The sequence below is a fragment of the Lagenorhynchus albirostris genome, chromosome 2 (genome assembly GCF_949774975.1).
Source record: "Lagenorhynchus albirostris chromosome 2, mLagAlb1.1, whole genome shotgun sequence".
NCBI lineage: Eukaryota > Metazoa > Chordata > Mammalia > Artiodactyla > Delphinidae > Lagenorhynchus > Lagenorhynchus albirostris.
Genome location: NC_083096.1, coordinates 74667445 through 74688980, shown reverse-complemented (window position 1 = coordinate 74688980; position 21536 = coordinate 74667445). Strand labels below are relative to the sequence as shown.

The 21536-nt window shown below is 42.5% G+C and overlaps 1 protein-coding gene and 1 long non-coding RNA gene across 3 annotated transcripts in view; one reads left to right on the top strand and one right to left on the bottom strand.

Moving 5' to 3' along the window:
• Positions 1-9743: 9743 nt before the first annotated feature.
• On the top strand, positions 9744-20470 carry LOC132513224 (uncharacterized). The gene is made up of 4 exons (XR_009538421.1): positions 9744-9806; positions 17454-17832; positions 18817-19060; positions 20024-20470. It is a non-coding gene; the product is annotated as an uncharacterized LOC132513224 (long non-coding RNA).
• KCNN3 (potassium calcium-activated channel subfamily N member 3) overlaps positions 15191-21536 on the bottom strand; it is a 176353-nt gene continuing 170007 nt past the window's right edge. Inside the window, exons 8-9 of one of the 2 annotated variants that reach the window (XM_060137371.1) lie at positions 18625-18870; positions 15191-18378 (exon numbers count right to left, since the gene is read on the bottom strand). In XM_060137371.1, the coding sequence (XP_059993354.1) occupies positions 18346-18378; positions 18625-18870 (279 nt within the window). In that variant the 3' untranslated portion in view covers positions 15191-18345. Of the gene's footprint in view, positions 18379-18546; positions 18871-21536 lie in introns of those variants that run through there. The other variant, XM_060137368.1, reaches the window with a different exon arrangement.

The window sequence follows — 21536 nt, the reverse complement described above, 5'->3', positions numbered from 1 at the left end:
GATCTTTGTTGCCGCGTGCGGGATCTTTAGTTGCAGCATGCGGGATCTAGTTCCCTGACCAGGGATTGAACCTGGGACCCCTGCATTGGGAGCGTGGAGTCTTAGCCACTGGACCACCAGGCAAGTCCCACTTCAGTTGTTCTTGATTAAATAAGACATCCTTGGCAGGGCTCCTTTTTCTTTATGGAAACCTGTAAGGACAGCTTTCTCTTTCTTCCCTTCTCCTCAGTGTTCAGGAGGGTCTGCCACGTGCTCACGGTCAAAGTTCTCTGGAGATAAAAGCTCTGCTCCTAACTGAAGAAGTATGGATGTCATTTATGGGCATCTCTTTTGTCTCCTAAAGTCTAAAACAGCATCAGAGGCTTCCAGGGGTGTACCTTCAGCTTTGTCCTGCTTTCCTGGATGTTGGGTCATTCCTTCTACTTATCTTAGATGATACTGCTGCCTATATGCCGACCAGCTGTACTAGACCAGAGGAAAAACCTGGCATGTGCTGGGTGCTGCTTTATCAACTTTAAAAAACTATGAGGCATAGCAGGTATACAAAAGAATGTATACATACATTTTTATACAGGTTACAGAAGAATAATAAAATGAACATCTGTATCTTATCTACCCAGATTGAAAGCTAGGAAATGTTCAGAAGCTTAGAATTCCCTGACACCCTTCTCCAATCTCATCTCCTTTTTTTCCCCGTGACACACCAATGTCTGTATCTTTAAGCAGGATATTATTTAGTTCTGCCTGGTTTTGAACATCATATCACAGGCACAAACAATGTGTATTCTTTCTGGGCTGTTTCTTCCCTTAGTATCATATGACCGGAGTCATTCCTGCTGGTGTACCCGGTTGTAGTTCATTGATTTCATTTTTACTGCGGCCCGACATTCCATTGTGTGATTATCTATAATTCTTCTACTCATTCTATTCTTGTTTTGGGTTGATTCTAGTGGTATTTTGTTTGCTTGTTTGTTTTACAAATAATACTAGGTCATTAGATATGCACATACTCAACCAATCTAAATAATGACAAACTGATTTCCAAAGTGGTTATACCAGTTTATACTCCCACTAGCGATGGGAGACAGTTCCAGTTGCTCCACATACTTACAACACTTGGTAGTACCTGATTTTTAACATTTTTTCTATCACGCGAATGGATGTGAAATAGTAACTTGTGATTTTGTTTGCATTTCCTTGATCACTAGAAGCTGACCACCTTTTTAATAGTTTATGGACATTTGCAGTTCCTTTTTTGTGAAATTCATGTTCCTTTCTTTTTTAAAAAAATATTTATTTATTTTGGCTGTGCTGGTCTTAGTTGCAGCACGCGGACTTCTTAGTTGCGGCATGCAGACTCTTAGTTGCGGCATGCATGCGGTATCTAGTTCCCTGACCAGGGATTGAACCCGGGCCCCCTGCATTGGGGGTCCAGTGCATCTTACCCACTGGACCACCAGGGAAGTCCCCATGTTCCTTTCTTTTGCCTGTTTTTTTTTCCCTATTGGTTTGCTTGACTTTGTAAGTCATACAAGTTGTAACTCCCTTCTCATTTTTGGAATAGGAAGTCAATATACACAAATTTGTCAGTCATTCTCTCTTGGTTTGAGCTTTTGGAGTCTTGTTTAAGGAATGTTTTCTATTGTCTTCTGAAAGTATCACATTTTTTCTTTATGTTTTTAATTCAACCAGCATTAATTTTTGTGTATAAATTTAGGTACTCATTGTTTCAGTGCTGTTCATTGAATAGTGCATTTTTTCCAATTGATTTGCAAGGCCAGCTCTATAACAGATCAAGTTTCCATAAATGTGTGTCTGTTTATCAGCTCTCTGTTGTGTTTCATTGTTCAATTTGTCTTCCCCTCCCTACACAAAAACCACATTACCTTAATATTACCTTTATGACAAACCTTCTTGATCTATGGTAAGTCCTCCTACCTTGCTCTCCTTCAGAAATGTCAAGACCTCTTTGTTTTTGTATCAATTTAACAATCAGATTGTCATATTTCACACACAAAAAAACCTGTTTGGATTTTGGCTGGTACGGCATTAAATTTATAGATTAATTGGGGGAGAATAAACATGTTTACAATCCTGAACATGAATATTTTCCCATTTATTTGTTTTCTTTATTGTTCTTTAATAACATTTCATAATTTTCTCTGTAAAGCTCTAAAATATAGTGTTAGTTTATTGCTAGATTTTTTTTTTTTTTTTGGCTGCATTGGGTCTTCGTTGCTGCACGTGGGCTTTCTCTAGTTGTGGCGAGCGAGGGCTGTTCTTCGTTGCGGTATGGGGGCTTCTCATTGCAGTGGCTTCTCTTGTTGCAGAGCATGGGCTCTAGGTGCGTGGGCTTCAGTAGTTGTGGCGTGTGGGCTCAATAGTTGCGGCTCATGGGCTCTAGAGCGCAGGCTCAGTAGTTGTGGCGCAGGGGCTTAGTTGCTCCACGGCATGTGGGATCTTCCTGGACCAGGGCTCGAACCCGTGTCTCCTGCATTGGCAGGAGGATTCTTAACCACTGTGCCACCCGGGAAGTCCCTATTTCTAGATTTTTAATATTTTTGGATGCTATTATAAATGTTTGCTTTTGTAAAATTTCATTCCGTAGCTTCTTATTGATAGGGTATAGACATGTAAATTAATTTTTACTTATTGAATTTGTATCCAGCAACCATGCTCTCTGATTAATTCTAATACTTTATCTTCAGATGCTTTGGGGTAGGCAAGCAGACAATCATATCAGCTGCAAGTAATGACAAAATCTTCTTCCTTTCTGATCCTTTCCCTCTTATTTTCTACTGATATTGCACAGCTAGGAACTCCACTGCGGAGGTGGTAATAACAGGCATCTTGATTTCATCGTTAAATATGGTGTGTGCTTTAGGAAGATACGATTTTGTAGATATCATTTATTGGGTTAAGGAAGTTCCCTTTGTATTAATTTTCGATTGCTGCATAACAAACTACTACAAATTTAATGGCTCAGAACAACACGCATTCATCATCTCAGTTTCCATGGGTCAGGGGTGTGGCCACAGCTTAGCTGGGTCATTTGCTCAGATTCTCACAGGGTGCAATCAGTCTGCAGTCTCATCTGGAGGTTCATCTAGGGAAGGATCTCTTTTCCTAAGCTCATTCCGATTGTTGACAGAATTCATTTCCTCATATGACTGAGAGTTCTGGCATCTTACTGGCTATTGTCTGCCCTCAGCTGCTAGAGGCCTCCCACCCACAGTTCCTTGCCACAGACCCTTTCCCTGGGCAGTTCACAGCATTTCTATTTGCTTTTTCAAAGTCAGCAGGAGACTCTCTCAGTCCACTAAGACAGTGTCTTCTGTAACAAAACCTAATTACAGGAAGGACATCTCATTACCTTTGCCGTATTCTATTGGCTAGACGTAGTCACAAGTCCCACCCACACTCAAGAGGTGAAGAGTATACAAAGGCGTGAATCATAGGGTGATTACACTATACCTTCTATGCCTAATTTGCTCAGTGTTGCTTTTTTTAAATTAACCAATGTTGATTTTACTTAATTTCTTTAAAAATCAGTTATTATTAAATGATTTTTCTCCTTTGATCTATTAATGTGGCAAATTTCATTATTTTTTTAATGTTAAACAAACATTTTTGGGACAAACCTAATTTAATTATGATGTATTTTTCCCCATTTATTTCTAGATTTAGTTTGATAATAGTATGTTTAGGATGTTTGCATCTAAAGTCATAAATAAAACTGGTCTGTAGATTTCCTTTCTTGTACTGTCCTTATCAGGTTCTGATATCAATGCTATGCTAGCTTCATAAAATGAATTGGAGAACAGCCCTTTTTTTTTCCTTATGCTTTGGAAAAAAATGTGTACGATTGGAATTATCTTGCTCCTTGAATATTTGGTAGAATTTGCTGGTAAAATCATCCAGGCCAGGCATTTTCTTTGTGGGAAAAATTTGAAGCATTTACTTATTTATTTATAATGATTTTATGACTATTCTATTTTTAAATTATTTTCTTGAGTCAGTTTTGGTAAGTAGTCTTTTTCTAGAAATCTATTTTTTTCCTTTTATTTCCAAACACCGTTCCTATTATCTTTTTGGTGATTGTAGCATCATTCCTAAGATTGCTTTGTGTTTTCTCTCTCTCCCTCTCCCTCCCTTCCTTCTCTGTCTCTTTTTGTTCAATCCTGCTAGAGGTTTATCAGTTTTAATTGTTTTCACAGGATCAACTTTTGTCTTTTTAAAAATCTTATCTGGTGTATGTTTATTTTCTATTTAATTTCTGCTCTTGTCTCTATTCGTTCATTCTGCTTTTCTTAAAATTGCATTCAACTAATTTTGAAATGTATTTTCATTAAAGTTCTGTTAAAGTTCATTAAAGTTACATATTTGAAAATTTCCATTGTGATTTATTTTTTGATTCATCAATTATTCATAAGTATGTTTCTTAATTTCCAAAAGACATATTTTGGTTATAAGTTTTTGTTTTACTGATTTTTAGTATATATCACATTGTACTCAAAGAATGTTGTTTGATGGTACAAGTCTTTTCAAATGTGTTCATGGCCCATTAAGTGGTTGATTTTCATTAATGTTCCATGTACTAGGAAAAGGTGTGATTTTATAATTAGTCATTCAAATTTTCAATGTCCTTTCAGATTTTTTTTGTCTGCTTGATCTACTACTTACTCAGAGAGATGTGTCACATTTTCCTAACACAGGAAAATGTAACACATTTAAATTGTTAAATGTGTGGGCTTGTCTGTGTTTTTCTGTAGTTCCATAAATGTTTGTTTTATGTATTTTGAGGCCAAATGATCAAATACATAAGTTCAGAATTGTTATATTTTCTTGGTGAATTCAGTGCTTTTTACATTAAAGTATATTTCCCCATGATATCTGAATAGCTACACAACTTTCTTTTCGTTAGAATATACTTGGTGTACCTTTTAAAATTTGTACGTTCAGTTTTTCTTTATGTTTTAGATGCGTCCCTTATAAATAGCATTTATTTGGATAACTGAAAACATTTGGTCTGACAATCCTTTTCTTTTGCCTAGAGCATTTAGTCCATTATTTTCAATGTGATTATGGAACTAGTTGGGTATATTTATTCCATTTTATTTTGTCCTTTCAATTTGTTCCATCTTTTCTGTGTTTTTCCTCCTTTTGAATTGATTTTTTTCCTCAGTTTTTCAGTCTCTACTAATTAGGAAGTTATAGACTCCATTTCAATGATATAATTGATTATAATTTTAATTATCTAACTCTGAAGTTATCAATATTTACCTTCCTTCCAAAAAATACCTAGATCACTTTTACTGCACTCCTCTCCACCACCTGACTGATGAATGATTGTCCGTTTTAGTCTCTTGATTCATGGAACAGAATCTCATTCTATGGCTCTTTCCTTCTTCCATCACCCTTCTACTCTGCTGGTCAAGGTACACTCTAGAGTCACTTTTGACATTTCCAATTTTCTTGTTATCCTATTTAGTTTTTGTGTTTTAAACGTTTTAAATGTCAGAATTACTGTATAAGCATTTCCCTTTCTCATTCTGGTTACTCCTCTGGGGAATCATACATGTGTGTAGAAGGTTGGTTCTTCTCCACCAGGACTCTGTATGTTGAATGTGGCTGAAAATCCACCTGCAAATGACTTCATCATAAAGCAAAGTTACTGGCTCAGGTAATTAGAAGAGTCAGTGGCTCCAAGGAACTTACCAAGACCCCCACTTCTCTCTTCCTCTCCTCTCTGCCTTCTGTGGTCTTGGCTTCAACCTCATGTTCCATGTGTTGGCCCCTTGTCAACCCCACTCTCTCCCTCATGAAACAAAAGGGCACATCAGTTCCTGACAAAATCTGTACCATACCTTCCTGGGGAAGACTGTTTTTTTCCTGGTAGCTCCTGCTTAAGCCTTGGCTCTGAGATTCATTTGCTCATGTTGGCTTAATTTGGGCCATGTGCCCATCCCTTCATGAGGGTGATGAGTCCCTCTAATTGCCTTAGCCTGCCTTGGTCCACCATGGGTCTGGAAGTAGGATTACTCCTACCCAAGTGCACAGTGGAGATGGGGGAAGGGTAAATTCATCAAATTAAAATCCATGTACTATGGGCTGCAGAATTGGGGGAATGGATGTCGTGGAGGTAATGAATAATGGATGTCAGCTCCTCTTGATGATGTTCAGACAATACTAGATGATTATTTTCTCGTTTGAACCAAAACCAAACCGGATCTTAGGTTCTCAAATTTCTGAGTCAAGTAAACATTGCATTTTCATCCTTAGAAAAATTCTCTAGGAAACCTTAAGTATAAATCTGTTAGGATTCCTAAATTCTGATGTTCAGGCAGAGCTATGTACCTACCTTCTCATTCCAAGAGGTGGGAGGTGAGGAGGGTGTTAGAAGAAAGGGCAATTGAATCATGGTGTACAGGAGCTTACAGAAGACCTGACATATCCCTAGATGAGTGACTGGGGTGTGGGTGCCCCACTGCTATATGTATTCTTTCTTGAGAAATACTTGATGGCTTTTAAGTGATACCCCAGTGTTGGAAAGTAGGAGGTAGAACAGATTTGGAAAGAAGCTTTACCTAAGTAAAGAGGAAATCGCCCATAGGCAGCAGTAACATATTGCATTTGTGTTTTCCACCTTTGGTTTTCTAGGGGACAAAATTGCAATTTAAAGAGATGCTATTAAGTGTGACTTGTTCCCGGAAAAAAATGAAGTGTAAATTTCAAATTCATGCCACAAAAATAAAAGATAAAGCTCATTTTGGCTAGTGTTCATGTACTATTTGCAGTAGTGACTGAAATAAAGATTAATAACCTTGACCATCATTAGCATAATCCACTGTAATGCTGGATATAAAATTGCATCATTTTAATAATCTAATGTTTCCTAACCAGTGGGGATTCTTGTAGATTTGCAAGTATTAGCTCCAAATTCTTTAACTAAAGGCAGATAACAGTGAAAATGATCAATGCCTCTGGAATATAAAATATGTGATGAATTAGTTTGGCCAGTCTCAATATGCATATCTTTGTTTTCAGTGAGAGATTGATAATGTGGTGTGTGTCTGTGTATGTGTGTGTGTGAACATGTGTGTGGGGGAAGCAGGGCCTTTTATTTTTATCTAACATTTGCAAAATTGATGAGGATGAATCTAGGAAGAACGTGGCGAGACTCTGGGCAGGCCTCAGCTTTCCACACCCGCACAGAAGGCATTCTCAACAGGGGGTGGCAACGTTCCAGTCCCGTTTCTGCCCAATTAGGCAGAAATTCTCTGTTTGATTTTGGGCCAATCACTTCTCTTGCCCCCCATTGCCTCTGAGTAAGGTAAGGGACGTGACTGACAAATGAGTTTCCCGGATGCCTGAGGGGTTTCCGATTCCCTGGGTTGCTGTATTTCTGTCTGACCTGCAGGGGGCAGTCTTACCCAGAGGGCCCTGAATTTAGCAGAATTGTCCAGTTCTGAGAACAGGGCCCACTTTCCGGTTCTAATGTCCCTTTCCCCCAGCTTTCGTGGGTATGCATAATGTAATAACGGGTCAAGTCTTCTTTAGGATAGGAGCCATTTGACTTAATGTTTAAATATAGTTAGGAAAGGATCCATGAGTGTCACATGGCAGATTACCCTGTTTTCGTTAGGTTTCATGAGACACCTACTAGCAAGGACAGCATGTTATTTTTAATCGTAACCTTTTTTGCCTAATGAAAAATGTTGGGATGGCCCGTCCGCTAATCCTCGCCCAGAGCTAAGGCCAAAGAAAGACATTAAGCCCCAGACAGACTGTATGTCAGGCAAAAGCAGAAGGCTGCGGCAGCCCGGCAGAGAAATACTGAGTGAACAATAACCTGGAGGCATTGTTTGCCAACACGTGTAGAGCCAAATGCAAATGAACACAGGTTCATGGGTCCAGAACTGAAAAGAAACGAGGGCAGGATGAAAGGAACGGAGTTGCAAGCAAATCCCCGTCTTTATACAAATCTTCTCTCCCCTGCCCCCTCCCCAATGGCTCCTTGCCAACTCGGGAGGGTAGAGATCCCAGGGGGCACTGGCCAGGCTGAGCACCTGCGGGTCTCACTTCAGCAAGCTCTGGATCGGCCCTCAACTCTGAGAGCCCCTTAGAACCCCTTGGGGGGGCTTCAGGGAAATGTGCAGGCACCACCCCAGACTCTGCCTTTTGAATCTCGGGGCTTGGGGGCACTGGCTTGGATGTTTTCAAAAGCTTCTGAGGTGCTTCCAGCGTGAAGCCAAGATTGAGAACCTTTGCTCAGATAAATGGAATGACTGTACTGTGTTACTGCCTGATCCTTTATTTGAACATAGCTGAAAGCGGCTTTATCACACAACAGTGTGTCTATACATCCTCATTGATAACAGCTGCTCACCTTGGGCACGGTTCTCCATTTCTCTCTAGGTTGTTAAAACTGGGTTAGGCAAAAAAATAAGACAAAACCCAAAACCAAAACTGGGTTAGGCACTAAAGCCGTTCATGTGCCTACTTGTTGGCAGGGCCAATCTCCTGAGTCAGACATAGCCATCAAGGCCAGGATAACCCTTGATTAAAGAGGCAACTTTTTCCAGGGGTCTCTGTTTCCAATCTAAATTAAGATTTCCTCCTTTAAAAATTCCTGTTTTCACAACTGTAGACATAGGGAAGGAAGAAGATAAAATTAAAGGAAATCAGCCGCTTGCATTTTTGGTTTTGTGTTTGTGTCAGTTCCCTTCTTGTTTTTATTGAATGCCGTCATACTGTATCAGCATTTGCCAGAACATTTTAAAAATGCCCCTTCTCTCCAGCTTCAGTTTAAGAGGAAGTGGCAAAGGCCATAGACTCAGCTTACCCGCAACGGCACAACTCTCAAACTTTGCACAAAGAAAGAGATGCAGTCTCCCACCCAGACCTCCAAACCCACAATCCAGCCCACCATTTACATTCCAAGCCTGGGCCTGGGCATATGGTCGGCATACATTCTTGGTCTTACTCATCCAAGGGTGGCCAGCAATAGAATTTGAGCCACCAAGTTTCCATTCTCCCCACCCCCCAAAATGTGCTGAAAAATCTTTGGTTGTGTTTTCAGCTTAACTCCTGACTTAGATGTCATTTACTGCTCGGTTTTCTCTAGCTCAATTTTCCCATTTGAATAATGGGAATAATGTTTGTCGTCTACCTCACAGAGTGACAACTAACTTATTGACATTTGAGGTCCTTGGATGAAAGGTTGTCTGTAAGTACGAAGTATTGTTATTTCGTAATCATTGCGTTGGTGTATGTATTCATTCATAAGGAATTTTGGGAAGAACAGCAGAAACATAGCTAGACATATATTTTTTAAATATTTTAACTTAGAAAAAGTCCCAAAGAGGGGTGTTTTTTAGGTGTTTTGAAAGCACCTAAGTTGCATTTTTGTTTTTCTTTTTTTTTTTTTTTGTCTAGAGCTACAGAAAAATTCATGGGGAGGAAAGTAAGGGTAGGGGGTTTCCATTTGGGGAACTTGATTTGCCAAAGCCTTCTTAATGACGGTTCCACAAACGTGGCTGCAGCTGTGAGGACAGCTGGAGAGACCTGTTGTCTTCCTGGTGCCCTCTGATATTTTGCAATGTCTCTTCTGATTGACACCATGACTGGGTGTTGCCGCTCTGGCCTGGCCCTGGCTGTCATGAGGGCGTTGCCACTTGGGCAGGGAACTGGAGAGAAGATTTAAGTTGGTTTGAAGAAGTAAAACTCCTCCTTGAGCTCATGAGCAGAGCCATGGAAACCTGAAGACTTCCCCCTGGGGCTCTGGGGGGCTTCTAACCAGAGAGGTGAGTCCCTTACAAGCTGTCACACCATAGAAAGAGAAGACCTCTGGCTAAGGTAGACAGGCTGATTGATACAGGTGACTGTATTATTGTAGAAAGGCAGGGCACAGGAGCTCTAGAAAGTTCACTGGGGTCCCCCTGCCAGCCTTCTAGGACAGGTTCTCACCTGGTTCAGGGAGAGAACTTCCTACTTGTCCTTCTGTGTGTGCTGCTAAAAAGGAAGCAATATTTAGAGCTGATTTAAGCCCCATCCCCTGCAATTTAGTCTGTCCAATGCCAACAAAACCATGCCTAGCTCACAAAGACCAGGCCCTTCTGATGCTGATGTGTGAAGAGAACTGGGCACTAGACTGAACAAAAGGTTTGCTTTTGTTAAAATGTTTAAAATGGATTATAATGAAATTATAGAATCACTGCAACCACTCTTACTTATGCACTCCTGCAAAGGGAAAACAAAGTCACTGAAACAGAAAAATTGTTCCCAAAGGCAAATTCGGTTTCCTTTTTGGTGACCTGAGAAAGTTGACCACAATTCCATTCAAAACCTTCAGGCACTTGACTTTTTTTTTTTTTTAATATCCTTTACCTTTTTAATAAAAAGTAAAAAACAAACAAAAAAATACATCGATGTCCTGAATAGAACCTCTCTATGTAAAGGTCTCACTAAACAAATAAACATAGGACCAGACAAAAGAAATGGAGCTGCGAATAGCAATATGATATATAATGAAGCATTTATATATGTATGTATATATTATATATGAATGTGCGGGTATATGTGTGTGCACCTATGTACGTATAAATATGTAAATATTTGCCTACATATGTCACACACACACATAGATATTTATACTGACCTCTTTAGATTGAAGTCCAAGGCACTTTTTACAATGAACAGGTTAAAGCCATTAATTCAGAACATAACTGTTTCTGGGTACATATCGATTTATGGCGCCAATATCACAATTCACATCTTTCCTTGCTTACTTCGGAGTGTCTGGTTGGCGTAACGAATAAGAGGCTTGGTTTTAAAAGAGATTAGGAATGTTTCTAGATGGTTAAACTAACTTCTCTTGCTAGTTTCCTGTAGGGAGGAGGGTTCCCACTGGTGGGATGGTGAGTTTCTCAAGGAAGGAACACAGATGCAGCTATTTCTGTACTATGCTGAGCAGAAAGCCAGGTGGCCTTCCAGGGGACCTGCCCTGAGGAGCCACCTGATATTCTGATGGCCCTGCCAGCGTACACTAAAATGAAAACCTTAAAAAGGTGCTTTGACGTGGCTCAAGGCAATGAAGTGAGTACTTTTAAAATTAGACTGGGAAAAGACTGCTTCTCTGTGTACACCACCCAAGCTATATGACCTCAAGGGGAATTTTAAGATACATTTGTTTTTATCATTATGATCATAGAGGACCTTTACTTCCTCAAATAATTCTGTAGATGAGGGTCAAGGAAGAAATGGCTTGATCTTCTGATTATTAATTTTGTTGGCCAGTGATTCTCAACATTTAATATGTATACAGATCACCTGGGGACCTTGTTAAAATGCCCAATGTGATTAAGTAGGTCTGGTGTGGGGCCTGATATTCTGCATTTCTAACAAGTTCCCAGGTGATGGTAATGCTGCCAGTCCATGGACCAGGCTTTGACTAGCAAGAGTTAGCATATAGCTATATACCTGAATTACTGTCAAAAGGTCTGTTTTCCCAAAATCAGGAATTTGTATTGGTTCCCTTGACTCTAGATCGAATAATAACTTTGAGTAGAAAATCAGAACACTCTCTATAAATGTACAAGTCTTAGTCTGAGAAAGGCTAGAAGGAAAAGCCAAAAGAGCCAGTTCTATTTAGTAGCAGAAAAGTATTACGAGATAAATCAATTACCACCAGTCCATTCATCGGTCAATTATAAAATTGAGAAAAACTCATTTCCATCACCCAGTGAGTGAGTAACTTGCTAAAAACTGGTGCCCTGGTGTTCTGATGGCTTTAATGAAGCTCTGCCTAACATGTTATGGGGAGCAGTACAGAGAGAGAGAGAACTGAGAGAACTCAGCTCAATAAGAATAAAATGTGTGTCCAAGTTAGGTCTCAGCTACACAGGCAGATTGAAACTGGGCATTTAGATATTTCTCTTTCGAATGGCATGACTAATACCATTGAAGCCCCAGCCTTACCTATATTTAAGCTCAAATGAATGGAAGTGTGAGAGGGTTCCAGCCTTTTTCCCAGGAGAAAACCTGCCGTTTTGCACTATCAGTATATCTGGGTGAGTCGTCAGAGATTGTGAAGGGAAGAGATGCGCATACTCAGTTGAATCTACCCTGATGCTACTTGGTTTGCACCTGTGCAATACTATATGGAGTGATGGTAACAAATGAGGGTCCTCGTTGGGAGGAGGCCCACTGATTCTAGGAAACCTCTGTTCTATAACCAAACACATCCTGTTTTCAACTACAAATAGTCCTTTGGTCAGTCAAAGGAGGGAAGTGAGAAATTCTACACGTGTGTCTCAGAGAAGGTGGGGCATGGATGTCATAGTTGCCAAAGTAGAGAATTTGCCACAATTTTGCCAGTAAAGGAAAATATCTTGATTGAAACTCTTCCTTCCTCCCAGCTGGAGTAAACTAGCAGAAAAGGAAGCCCAGCTCTCTGCGTGTCCCGCCTCTTCCCCTCAGTCCCTCAGGAGCTGTGCTCAGTGTTGTGGATAAACATGTGCAAACCCCGCACCCTCTAGGGCACTGCTGACTCAGGAAAGCACGCCTGCACACCAGCCTCTCATTGGGCCCCGGGTAAATGGAATTCCAATCCCAGTTATACTCTGACACAGAGAAACTTATAATGCCTAGAATTTTGAGTCTCTTGTGTCACAGGAGAACAAGACTCTTCCTTATGCCCCATTCTGAAATTGCCAAAAGAAACACCAGTTGACTGTGTTTGAGACATGTCATTTATGGAAGAGGTTCTTTGCATTTATATAGAAAGAGCCTGCACTTTTATTAAACTGGCTTTGCACAGCTACTAAAGGAGTGATGGCTTTTAAAATCTCTTCTGAAATGGCTTGAAAGAATTTAGGGTAGAATTAGTCATCTAAGCTGGGAACAATGTTCTTTTGTGTCTAATAGTCACGTCTCAGAGAATTAGAATATGGCAGTTCTGTAGGCTGAGGACCCTTGGTCTGGGTGTCAGGGAATCACTAACAGTGATGTGTACTCAGAAACAGTCGTTGGGAGAGCAGGCTGACACCGGACCTGCTAAAGACTAGTTTGATACAAAATGTTAGTTGAAAGTTACAATATATTTTATAATATAGCAATATATTTCATATTTAAAATAAACTGTTATACTTTCTCCTATCATTAAAAAATAGCAAGCAGTACAGAGGCAAGATGCAAATTCATATTGAAGCTCATCTGATTCTGAATATAAACACATCAGTTTCTGAGTTCACCATGAAAATGTTTCCTCCATTAACATCTGTTGCTCTCTTTTGTTGTTCTCTTCTGGTCAGTGCAGAATGGAGAGTCTGGGACCAGCATTGAGTTGTTGCGCCATTAAAAAGTGTGTCTGATGAAGGTGGATCAGTCCTGGTTGAGATTCAAAGACTGAGACAATATGACACAGCTAGAGAATGTTGTTTATTCCCTGTCCTTCTTCTGTGAACTTGGATGTTGGCCGTTCCGATCAGATTGATATTTGCTTTGTCTATATATATATATATATATATATATATATATATATATATATAATTTTTTTTTTTTTGGCTATAAATTCAGCATCTCTTTGGGATCCGAACTATAGGTTGGTGCTGAATTTTGTGCTTTTCCTCCATCAGCTTGGTTGGTCACAACGTCTCTTTTGTTTGTTTCAACACATGGTCCAGGCCCAAGAGTACAGCTTCCAGAACACGTTTCTCAGGTGTGTAAACAACTGTGGCAGGGCACTTGGCACCTAGATTTGGAGGTCATACGTTGATGATTTGATAATGGTTTTGTTCAGAGGGAACTCCAGTTCACGTTTGGGCATTTCCAGTAATGGTGTAAGAAAAAAAGATCACAGTTATTTTTTTTCTCTATCTGTATGTATTTATATACCATTGCACTGAGTACTTTTAATAAGCTTCGGTCTATTTTAGTAAAAATCTACATATTACTTGTCTGACAGGAGTTTACTGTTTACTATTCACACAGCCTGGCACAAGCTTTCAGGATGAAGAGCGCTCACCTATATTCTACTGCCAGAGGCAGACAGTTAATATTGCTATCCCTGTAACATTCCTTTCTTAGTGGTATCAATGATCCCGTTCCCACAGTGTTTACTTTGGCGGCAGTAGAGAAGGAAGGGATACTGTCCAGGGCGTCATTAAGCTGACTGGCTGCAGGGAAGGGAAGGGGCTGTTCCCGCCTACCAGGAAGCCACCAGATAGCTGTCTAAGGTACTGAAACCGAATGCCGCAGAGTCAATAGGGGCAGCCAAATGGCCACTGATGGAGCCTTCATCTGCTTCTAAGCAACATCCAGGGAAGTAGGATGATTGTGTAGAACTGGGACGTACTTTAGGATTTAAAAGCAGTAACTTTAAAAGAGCAGTAACCTACTGGTAGTGCAATGACTTCATAGTGTCTCAGTTGCGGTACTGTGATGGTAGCAACACCATGGGTTCTGGGATGAAACACTGGTTCTTAATTTGGGGTGCACTGTTTGTTGAGGTATGCTCTGAAGGAGAGAGGTCCTGGGACTATGTGCTAATCCCATACTTCTCCCTGCTAATTTCACATAGGTTGATATGTAAGAATTACTTTTTGGTAACTATTGACTACATTCAGAGGCAACATCAAAGTGTGGACTTGCCAGAGTCAGTTTGGGCTGCTGTTGTTGGCAATAGTGATTTCATTTTAAAATCTATTGAATACTTTGTACTTAGGAATATTAACTGTTACCTTCATTTTAAGCATAGAGAAATTGAGGTATGAGGTGGTTATATTCATTGGCCAAAGATGTGGATCCAGTGTTAGAGTTTTATTTATTCTGATTCTGCATCTCTAGTTTTCTTCTCTTCCATCATTACTTATTCACAAGAAATTATCAAAAATCTAAGGGGGAAAGCCTCAAATATTATATATTAAAATCATTGTTTCTTCAATGCTGTTTCTTCTTGGCCTTTAATAAATAACAACAGTTTGCACTTGCTCAGCACTTTGGAAATTACTTGCACACACATTTTCTATACCTCTTCAGTTATGAGATTGTTGTTACACCACTGGTACTTGCTGAGGTCAGAGGTTAGTGGTGATGCAGGGCCTTACCCCTCTTATTCTTTTGCATTGCATTAAGCATTTCTAGAGATATGATGTCATGAAGTTACATATTATGAGGATGGCAAGAGCAGTTCATAGACACTTCATGATAAATTTATTGATGGTGATCACACATATGTGGTCTTTGATCCAAAGATGCAGATTTTTATTTGGACTTCAATCTAAGGAGGAGTGACTCCCTAGTCTGCTATAATTTACCAACTGATGCTATGTCCTGAAATTCCACTGAGATTAGTGGTCTTAAAGTATCACAGTACATCCCTGACTTTACAGTACATGAAGCTATAATATGGCTTAAGCGATGAGGGGGTGGCTCTGTATTTTTAATTCAAGTGTCTAGATATTTTAGGGAATATTAGAGTACTTTTACCTGACACTGAGTTATCAGAAGGATTATAGTAGGGGCTCTGCCACTGGGTCATCCTTCCAGGAGTGGGCAGAACTCAATCAGTTCAGTACTGGAGTGAGGTTACTGTAATTAATAGTTTTTCCATAGAGCCAATTCTTGAGTAGATAATTAAACCTCCTCCACCACCAAACTTGAAATTACAGAACAAGAAGTCATGGCACGAGAATCCACCTGCCCCCTTTCCCCATCTGACTAAGATGCTGAGGCTCAGTGGAATTAACCAAAGGATGGGCTATAGGAAGAAAACCTGGGTGAGCTACACCCTAATCAATACCTAAGTCATCAAGGGTTGATTGTACTTGCAGGAGAATGGGCAACTTCCCCACATAAAGCTGAAAAACCAGCACAGAGAAGCAGCCTCCCATTTACCATTGCAGGATCGACATGCAGATTTGATCACTGTTTTTTTTTCCCGAAGAGTAAGTACTCTTTCGCCAAGGATAAAAACCATACGTAGCTATTGCACTACCAATAGGTCCAGTCATGCTACAAATGCCCATATGTTTCTAGGATGCCAGTGGCTACCGCTCCTGGAAATATCTCCAACCACTCTCTTTGCTAGTGTTGCTAGGTTATGGGTCATCAGGATTTACCTAAGTGAATAGCATTAGTGGTGGGTTAAAGAAGAGTCGCCCACAGACAGTGATGGGTCAATGACAGTCTACACACACTTTTTGGCAGGAGGGGTAGCAGTGGAGTCTTGCATGCCATTTGTTTGAAATTCAGATTAAATCCCTATTTGTGTGCACGTGCACACACACACACATCACAGGGTTACGGGGGAATGGGAAGGGTGACCAGGAATTAAGAATTGAGGGCTGTAGGTTAGATGATTGGGATTGGCATGTTCAGGTTGACCTGTCAGCGCTCTTCACTTCATTTCTTTGTGAAATGAACTAACGCCACAAAGAAACCGCATGGTTATTTCATCTGCTTATTGGTCTGTTTATATGTTCAGCTGTCACTGAAAACAGGAGCACCATTGCTGGGACATAAAAAAGGAGAGGGATCTTTTAGATAATCAATAGTTAAAAGGACAAGCAAAAAAATGTTAAAGCCAGCAGCAAGTGCGGCATCTATGGTGTGCAAAGCAACCAAGGAAAGTGCTCAAAGGAGTTATCAAGATAAAAATGAGGGCATCAAGGGAAGAGCACAGCAATGAAAAGAGATATAAGACGAGGTTGAACAAGAGACCAGCTCTTCTTGAAAGAGTGGCCTTTCTAGGGTGGTCTACCTTTTGCTGTCTGATGATTCCCTTGCCCTTAGAAGACCAGGCCCAGTGCTGTAGAGGAAAAGTCTTCACAGCTAGACTCTGCCTTTGGAAAAGTGGTGATGTCCTGTACAAAGTGAAACCCAACAGGACAGCCATCCACAAATGACACCCTTCTGTTGTACCCTAAACAGATGAAATATTCCCTACAGTATGATTTAAGTCCCCACAAGCAGACGTCAAAGACCTCAGAATGAGAAATGTGATGATTAGTATGATGGTTTTCACAACACAAACATTATGCATGGTCAGGTGATGGAGTGCGGAAAATATCACGCATCCGCATGCCCTCTCCTCACAATGCCTGTCATACACTGGCTCTGGATGTTTCTGGAGTCCCTTGGAGTTTGAGATGTATTACAATAGTTTCTGCACCAAGATTAACGTGGCACAGCAGGAACAGGATACTGACAAATACCTGTCACCTTATCTTACCCACAGGGTTCCCTAGAATCTCCCTTTATCCTCATAACCTTACACTTTGAGGTGGTTTTAGGTCAGGTAGAAAGGACCAGCTGGGCCACTCACCATCACTTCTCCCAGCTCTCAGGTGAGGCACTTGACCCCTTTGCGCTCCTAACATCTGGGGCTGTAAACCTGTTGCTGGATAAATAGCACTGAGCAAACCCCCCTGACAATACTTCTATTCATGCAGGTGTCCTGGGGTCGCACCTGTCGGCGCATGTGTGTGCTTGCCTGGACAGGTCCCGCCCCCCTTCCCTCACACACATACACCTGATCATGTGCTCCAGTGGAACACAGCTTGTTTGGATATAAGATGAAAACTCTGCAGAAGCTGTTATTTTTAGAAGGCTGCTTATCTCTCCAGAATGCCAATTTTGGCTTGTCATTCATCTCAGAGCAAGCATGGTGCATACCCAGGGCAAAGCACCCGGTTTTGTGTTTGAAGCAACCTGCATCTTCAGTGAAGCTCAGGACGTGGCCGACACTGGCAAACTACCTGAACTGACAGCACCCACATCCCGATTCAGACCAACTCAACGTGCATTTAGAGAGTGCCTACTGCGTGCAGGGTAAGGTACCAGGTCCCTCTTTATTTGGGCCAGGTGCAAACCAGAAAAGACCTGGGTTGACTGTGGGATGTGTATGTGTGTGTGTACATGCACACGCTTGCAAATACACAGGTTTATATGGGTATTAATATTGGATGGAAAGTCTGGCTTTTTATTTGTCTATTTTTCTTTCAGTCTAAATTTTGTTTTATGACTGTGCGAGGGATGGCAGGAAAGCATGTCTGTCTTGGCAAAAGCTGTGGGCAGCTCTCCCTTACTTTGTCATCCAGGGGCTTCCTTAGACAGAAGGAACGCAGACAGGTGGGCTGGAGGACCCCGGGGTGAGGAACCCATCCCCCAAGCCTGACACCATGCCCTCCCCCCGTGGGACCCTCCTCCGGGCTGGCTTCACTGCCGGCTACTTCAGTGCATCTGAGCTCCCACCCCCCACCACGTGAAGACCTGAGATTGAACGTGGGTGTCTGTTCTCCACCAACTGTGCCGCAAGGGCCCTACCAGAGGCGTCGCTTCCTGTCATCTCCTCTTGCTGCTCCCGAGTAGAGGCACCTAAACAGAGATCAGATTTCTGGTTTCAAGGCATATCAAACCAAGCACGCTGAATGAACATGAGTTAGTTAATTAGCTCGGTCTCTCTTCTTTACGTTCCCTGGTCTGCATGTTCCTTGATGGCAAAGCGACCAGGAGAGAGTTGATTTGCATCTTAAGACCTATGGGTAATGCTTCTGAAGTGGGGAGTTTTATTTAGCAACTGCTTGAACTCGTGTACGGGGTTGGGAAGGAGGTGGAGCTGACCCCGATTGGGCTGTCGGAGAGTGGGGTGTGGGTGGTGCCCACTGCCACGCTGACGCCCCGGGCCTCCGTGAGGGCAGACAGGAACTGCCGCTGCTGCTGGCGCAGGGTGTCCGCGATGAGCAGGGGCAGGGAATTGACGCTGGCGGTGAGGTGCTCCAGCTTCGACTCCAGACTGCCGATTTGTTTCTCCAGATCTTCGCTCCGATCATTGAGTTCTGTGATTAAGTCATACATGACGTTCTGCATCTGTTTGGAGAGACAGGGAGACGACAGGTCATTGCAGAGGAATCTGCAATGGGAAAAATGAAATACTCCTCCAGATTACACTTGAAATACAACTCCTCCAGGGATCAACTTCCACACCGGCCGTGTCGGATCTGGCCAAGGACAGAGAAACAGTTTACTTTCTTGAAGACTTGGAGGCTCAAATGGCACAGTGGGTTTTTGTGTGTGTGTGTTTTTGTCTGATTACAAAAATAATGTATATTACTTATCAAAATAGATTAGAAAATATATAGCCTGGAAAGGCAGCACTTTCTTCTTCAATAGAACAAGTCCCTGAAGTGTCCTCATGCTCTTACTTCGTCCAACCTCTCAGCTCATAGCGCAATGGCACCTACTGATGAAAGAGACGGCTCTGTGGTGGGGAGCGGACAGTGCAATAGACTTAGCATTGGTAGGCCAGGTTCAAGTACACGTCTGCCACTCACTAATAATGTGCCTTCCCTCATGCCCCTTAACCTCTCTGCTTGGTTGCCTTATGAAATAGGAGTTAATAATAACAACACATAGTTATAGAGCTGTTGCTCCCCGCCCCCCGCCGCCCCAACTTTCAACACAGCAGGCAGAATGTACAACGTACAACGTAACTCACTCAGGACTGGGCTGTAGTGAAAGGGAGCTGCCTCGCTGAGGTTACAGCCCCTCTCCTGCCTGGTCAATGAGGAGGGACATTGCCTCAATTTGGGACACCCCTGAAGGGCCAGTCCACCTCCGGAGCTCCCGTGGGTTGGTCGAGGCCTTTGTCAGTCAATCGTATCACAGTCCAGACTCTCTCTCTGCCCCATCCTGCTTCCCTCGCTCCCCAACAGGTGCTGTCCTGATGGTGTCCCCAGTGAACCTCCTGCTCTCGGTGCCATCTCCCAGTGTCCCAGGGACCCGCCCTGTCACCACTGCTCACTCCCCACACATCCCATGGCCGACAGCCTCACCTCCTCTCAGCCTCCCCTTAAAAATCATCTCCCCCCCATTGCCCTTGTTAACATGGCACTTTGGTCCCATCCCTACCCCTGATCCCGCTAACCCTGCTCAACTCTTTTCTTTTCTTCATGCCACCTTCTAATAAACTAACTAACTTGCTATTTCTTCTGCTTATTATTGTCTGTTTTCTCCCCTCCAGGGCGGGGACCTTCGCCTGTTGTGTTCACGGATGTGTCCCAAGGGCTTAAAACAGCATCTGGCACCCAGGGGATGCTCAACGAACATTGTTTGATGGACAAGTGTACATAAACATGCCTAGCAAGGGGGTCTGTCCCACGTGGTCGGCACTAAAAGACGTTGGTAGAACTAATGAATGAATAAATTGCTGGCACAGGGGAAAATCACCGTCCCTTCCATCCTTTGGCCAATGTAGGAGTTTAACTGATGGGAAAAGACCTTTTGCGCCACAAATTATTTCCATATACCTAGAGAGTTTCTCAGCATTTCCCACCGAGACCTGAGTGGCTGAAGGAAAGGAGAGAAGACTCCCGAGGGGGCCCAGCCCAGGGCCTGCCTCTGGAGAGCAGGTGTTCCGTAAGCTTTTGTGAATGAACATTGAACAAGGTCGTGAGAGCAGGGGAGCAAAAATGCGGTACCTCCAGGGAACTGCCAATAAAATAAAACTTTAATGTAATAAAATAAACTTGTCTTCTGAGAGTTAAGTTATAAAACCAGGTCAGAGCAGCACTGAACAAAGGCAGCTTGTGACAAGTGCACCATTTTCGGTCCTACATCTGCTCTTTGTTCCCTGGCTCCATGAGAGGCCATTCATTCAGGCTGTCCCCACCTGAGGCCCGGGCGTCATCCTCTCCCTCAGGCCCCATATCTCACCAGTACAAAGTCCTGCCCACCCTACGTCTACCCATCCCTCAAATTCAGTTCATTTAATTGAAATGAAACCACTTTTGTTCCAACCGTACCACCATGGTTCTGACTATCCTCTTACCAGGCAACTTTCTGGGTATAATTTGGCTTCCCAGGTTGGGCTGTAGAGCCCTTATCTAGGTGACAGTCACATGTCTCCCTGCAAACTAACAAGGGACATCAGACTTGGGAGCAAGGCTCTTGGGAGACTTCATGCTCTCGGGTGTTCCTGTGGGCCAGGCTGGCGGTTGCTTTGTACCCTCCCAAACCCCACCTGCAGGCACTGTGGCTCTAGGGGCTTCTGGTCATCTGCCAGTGACACCCTGTCCTATTTTACCTGAAATTTCAAGTTACTCCAGGAAGATGCAGAAACCATTGGTGCCCGCGGGGGCCAAGGTAGTAGGGAATGAGGCGAACGAAAAAAAAAAAAGGGAAGGAAGGTGGCAAAAAATGAGAAGCCAGAAAGGAGATGGGAGAAGGGGGATTGAAAATGTAGGGATACCTTCCCACCAGGAAATTGGCTGCAGCCCCAGAGGGAGCCGTCACAGAGGTGGAGCGAGGCAGCTCTGCTTTGCAAAGGGCAGGACTCTTCTGTGGCCGCCTCAGAGGAGAGCGTGACTTTAGAAGCAAGAGTGCTTCCTTCATTAATTAACATTCACAGAACCTCTTCAGGGTGCATGTTCTTCCCAGAACGTACAACACCACAAATCTATTTGACCGCAGGGGCACCCTAACGAGCTCTGGACTGAATCCGGGCCCCTGGGTCTCAGCCCCAGCGCTGCAGCTCT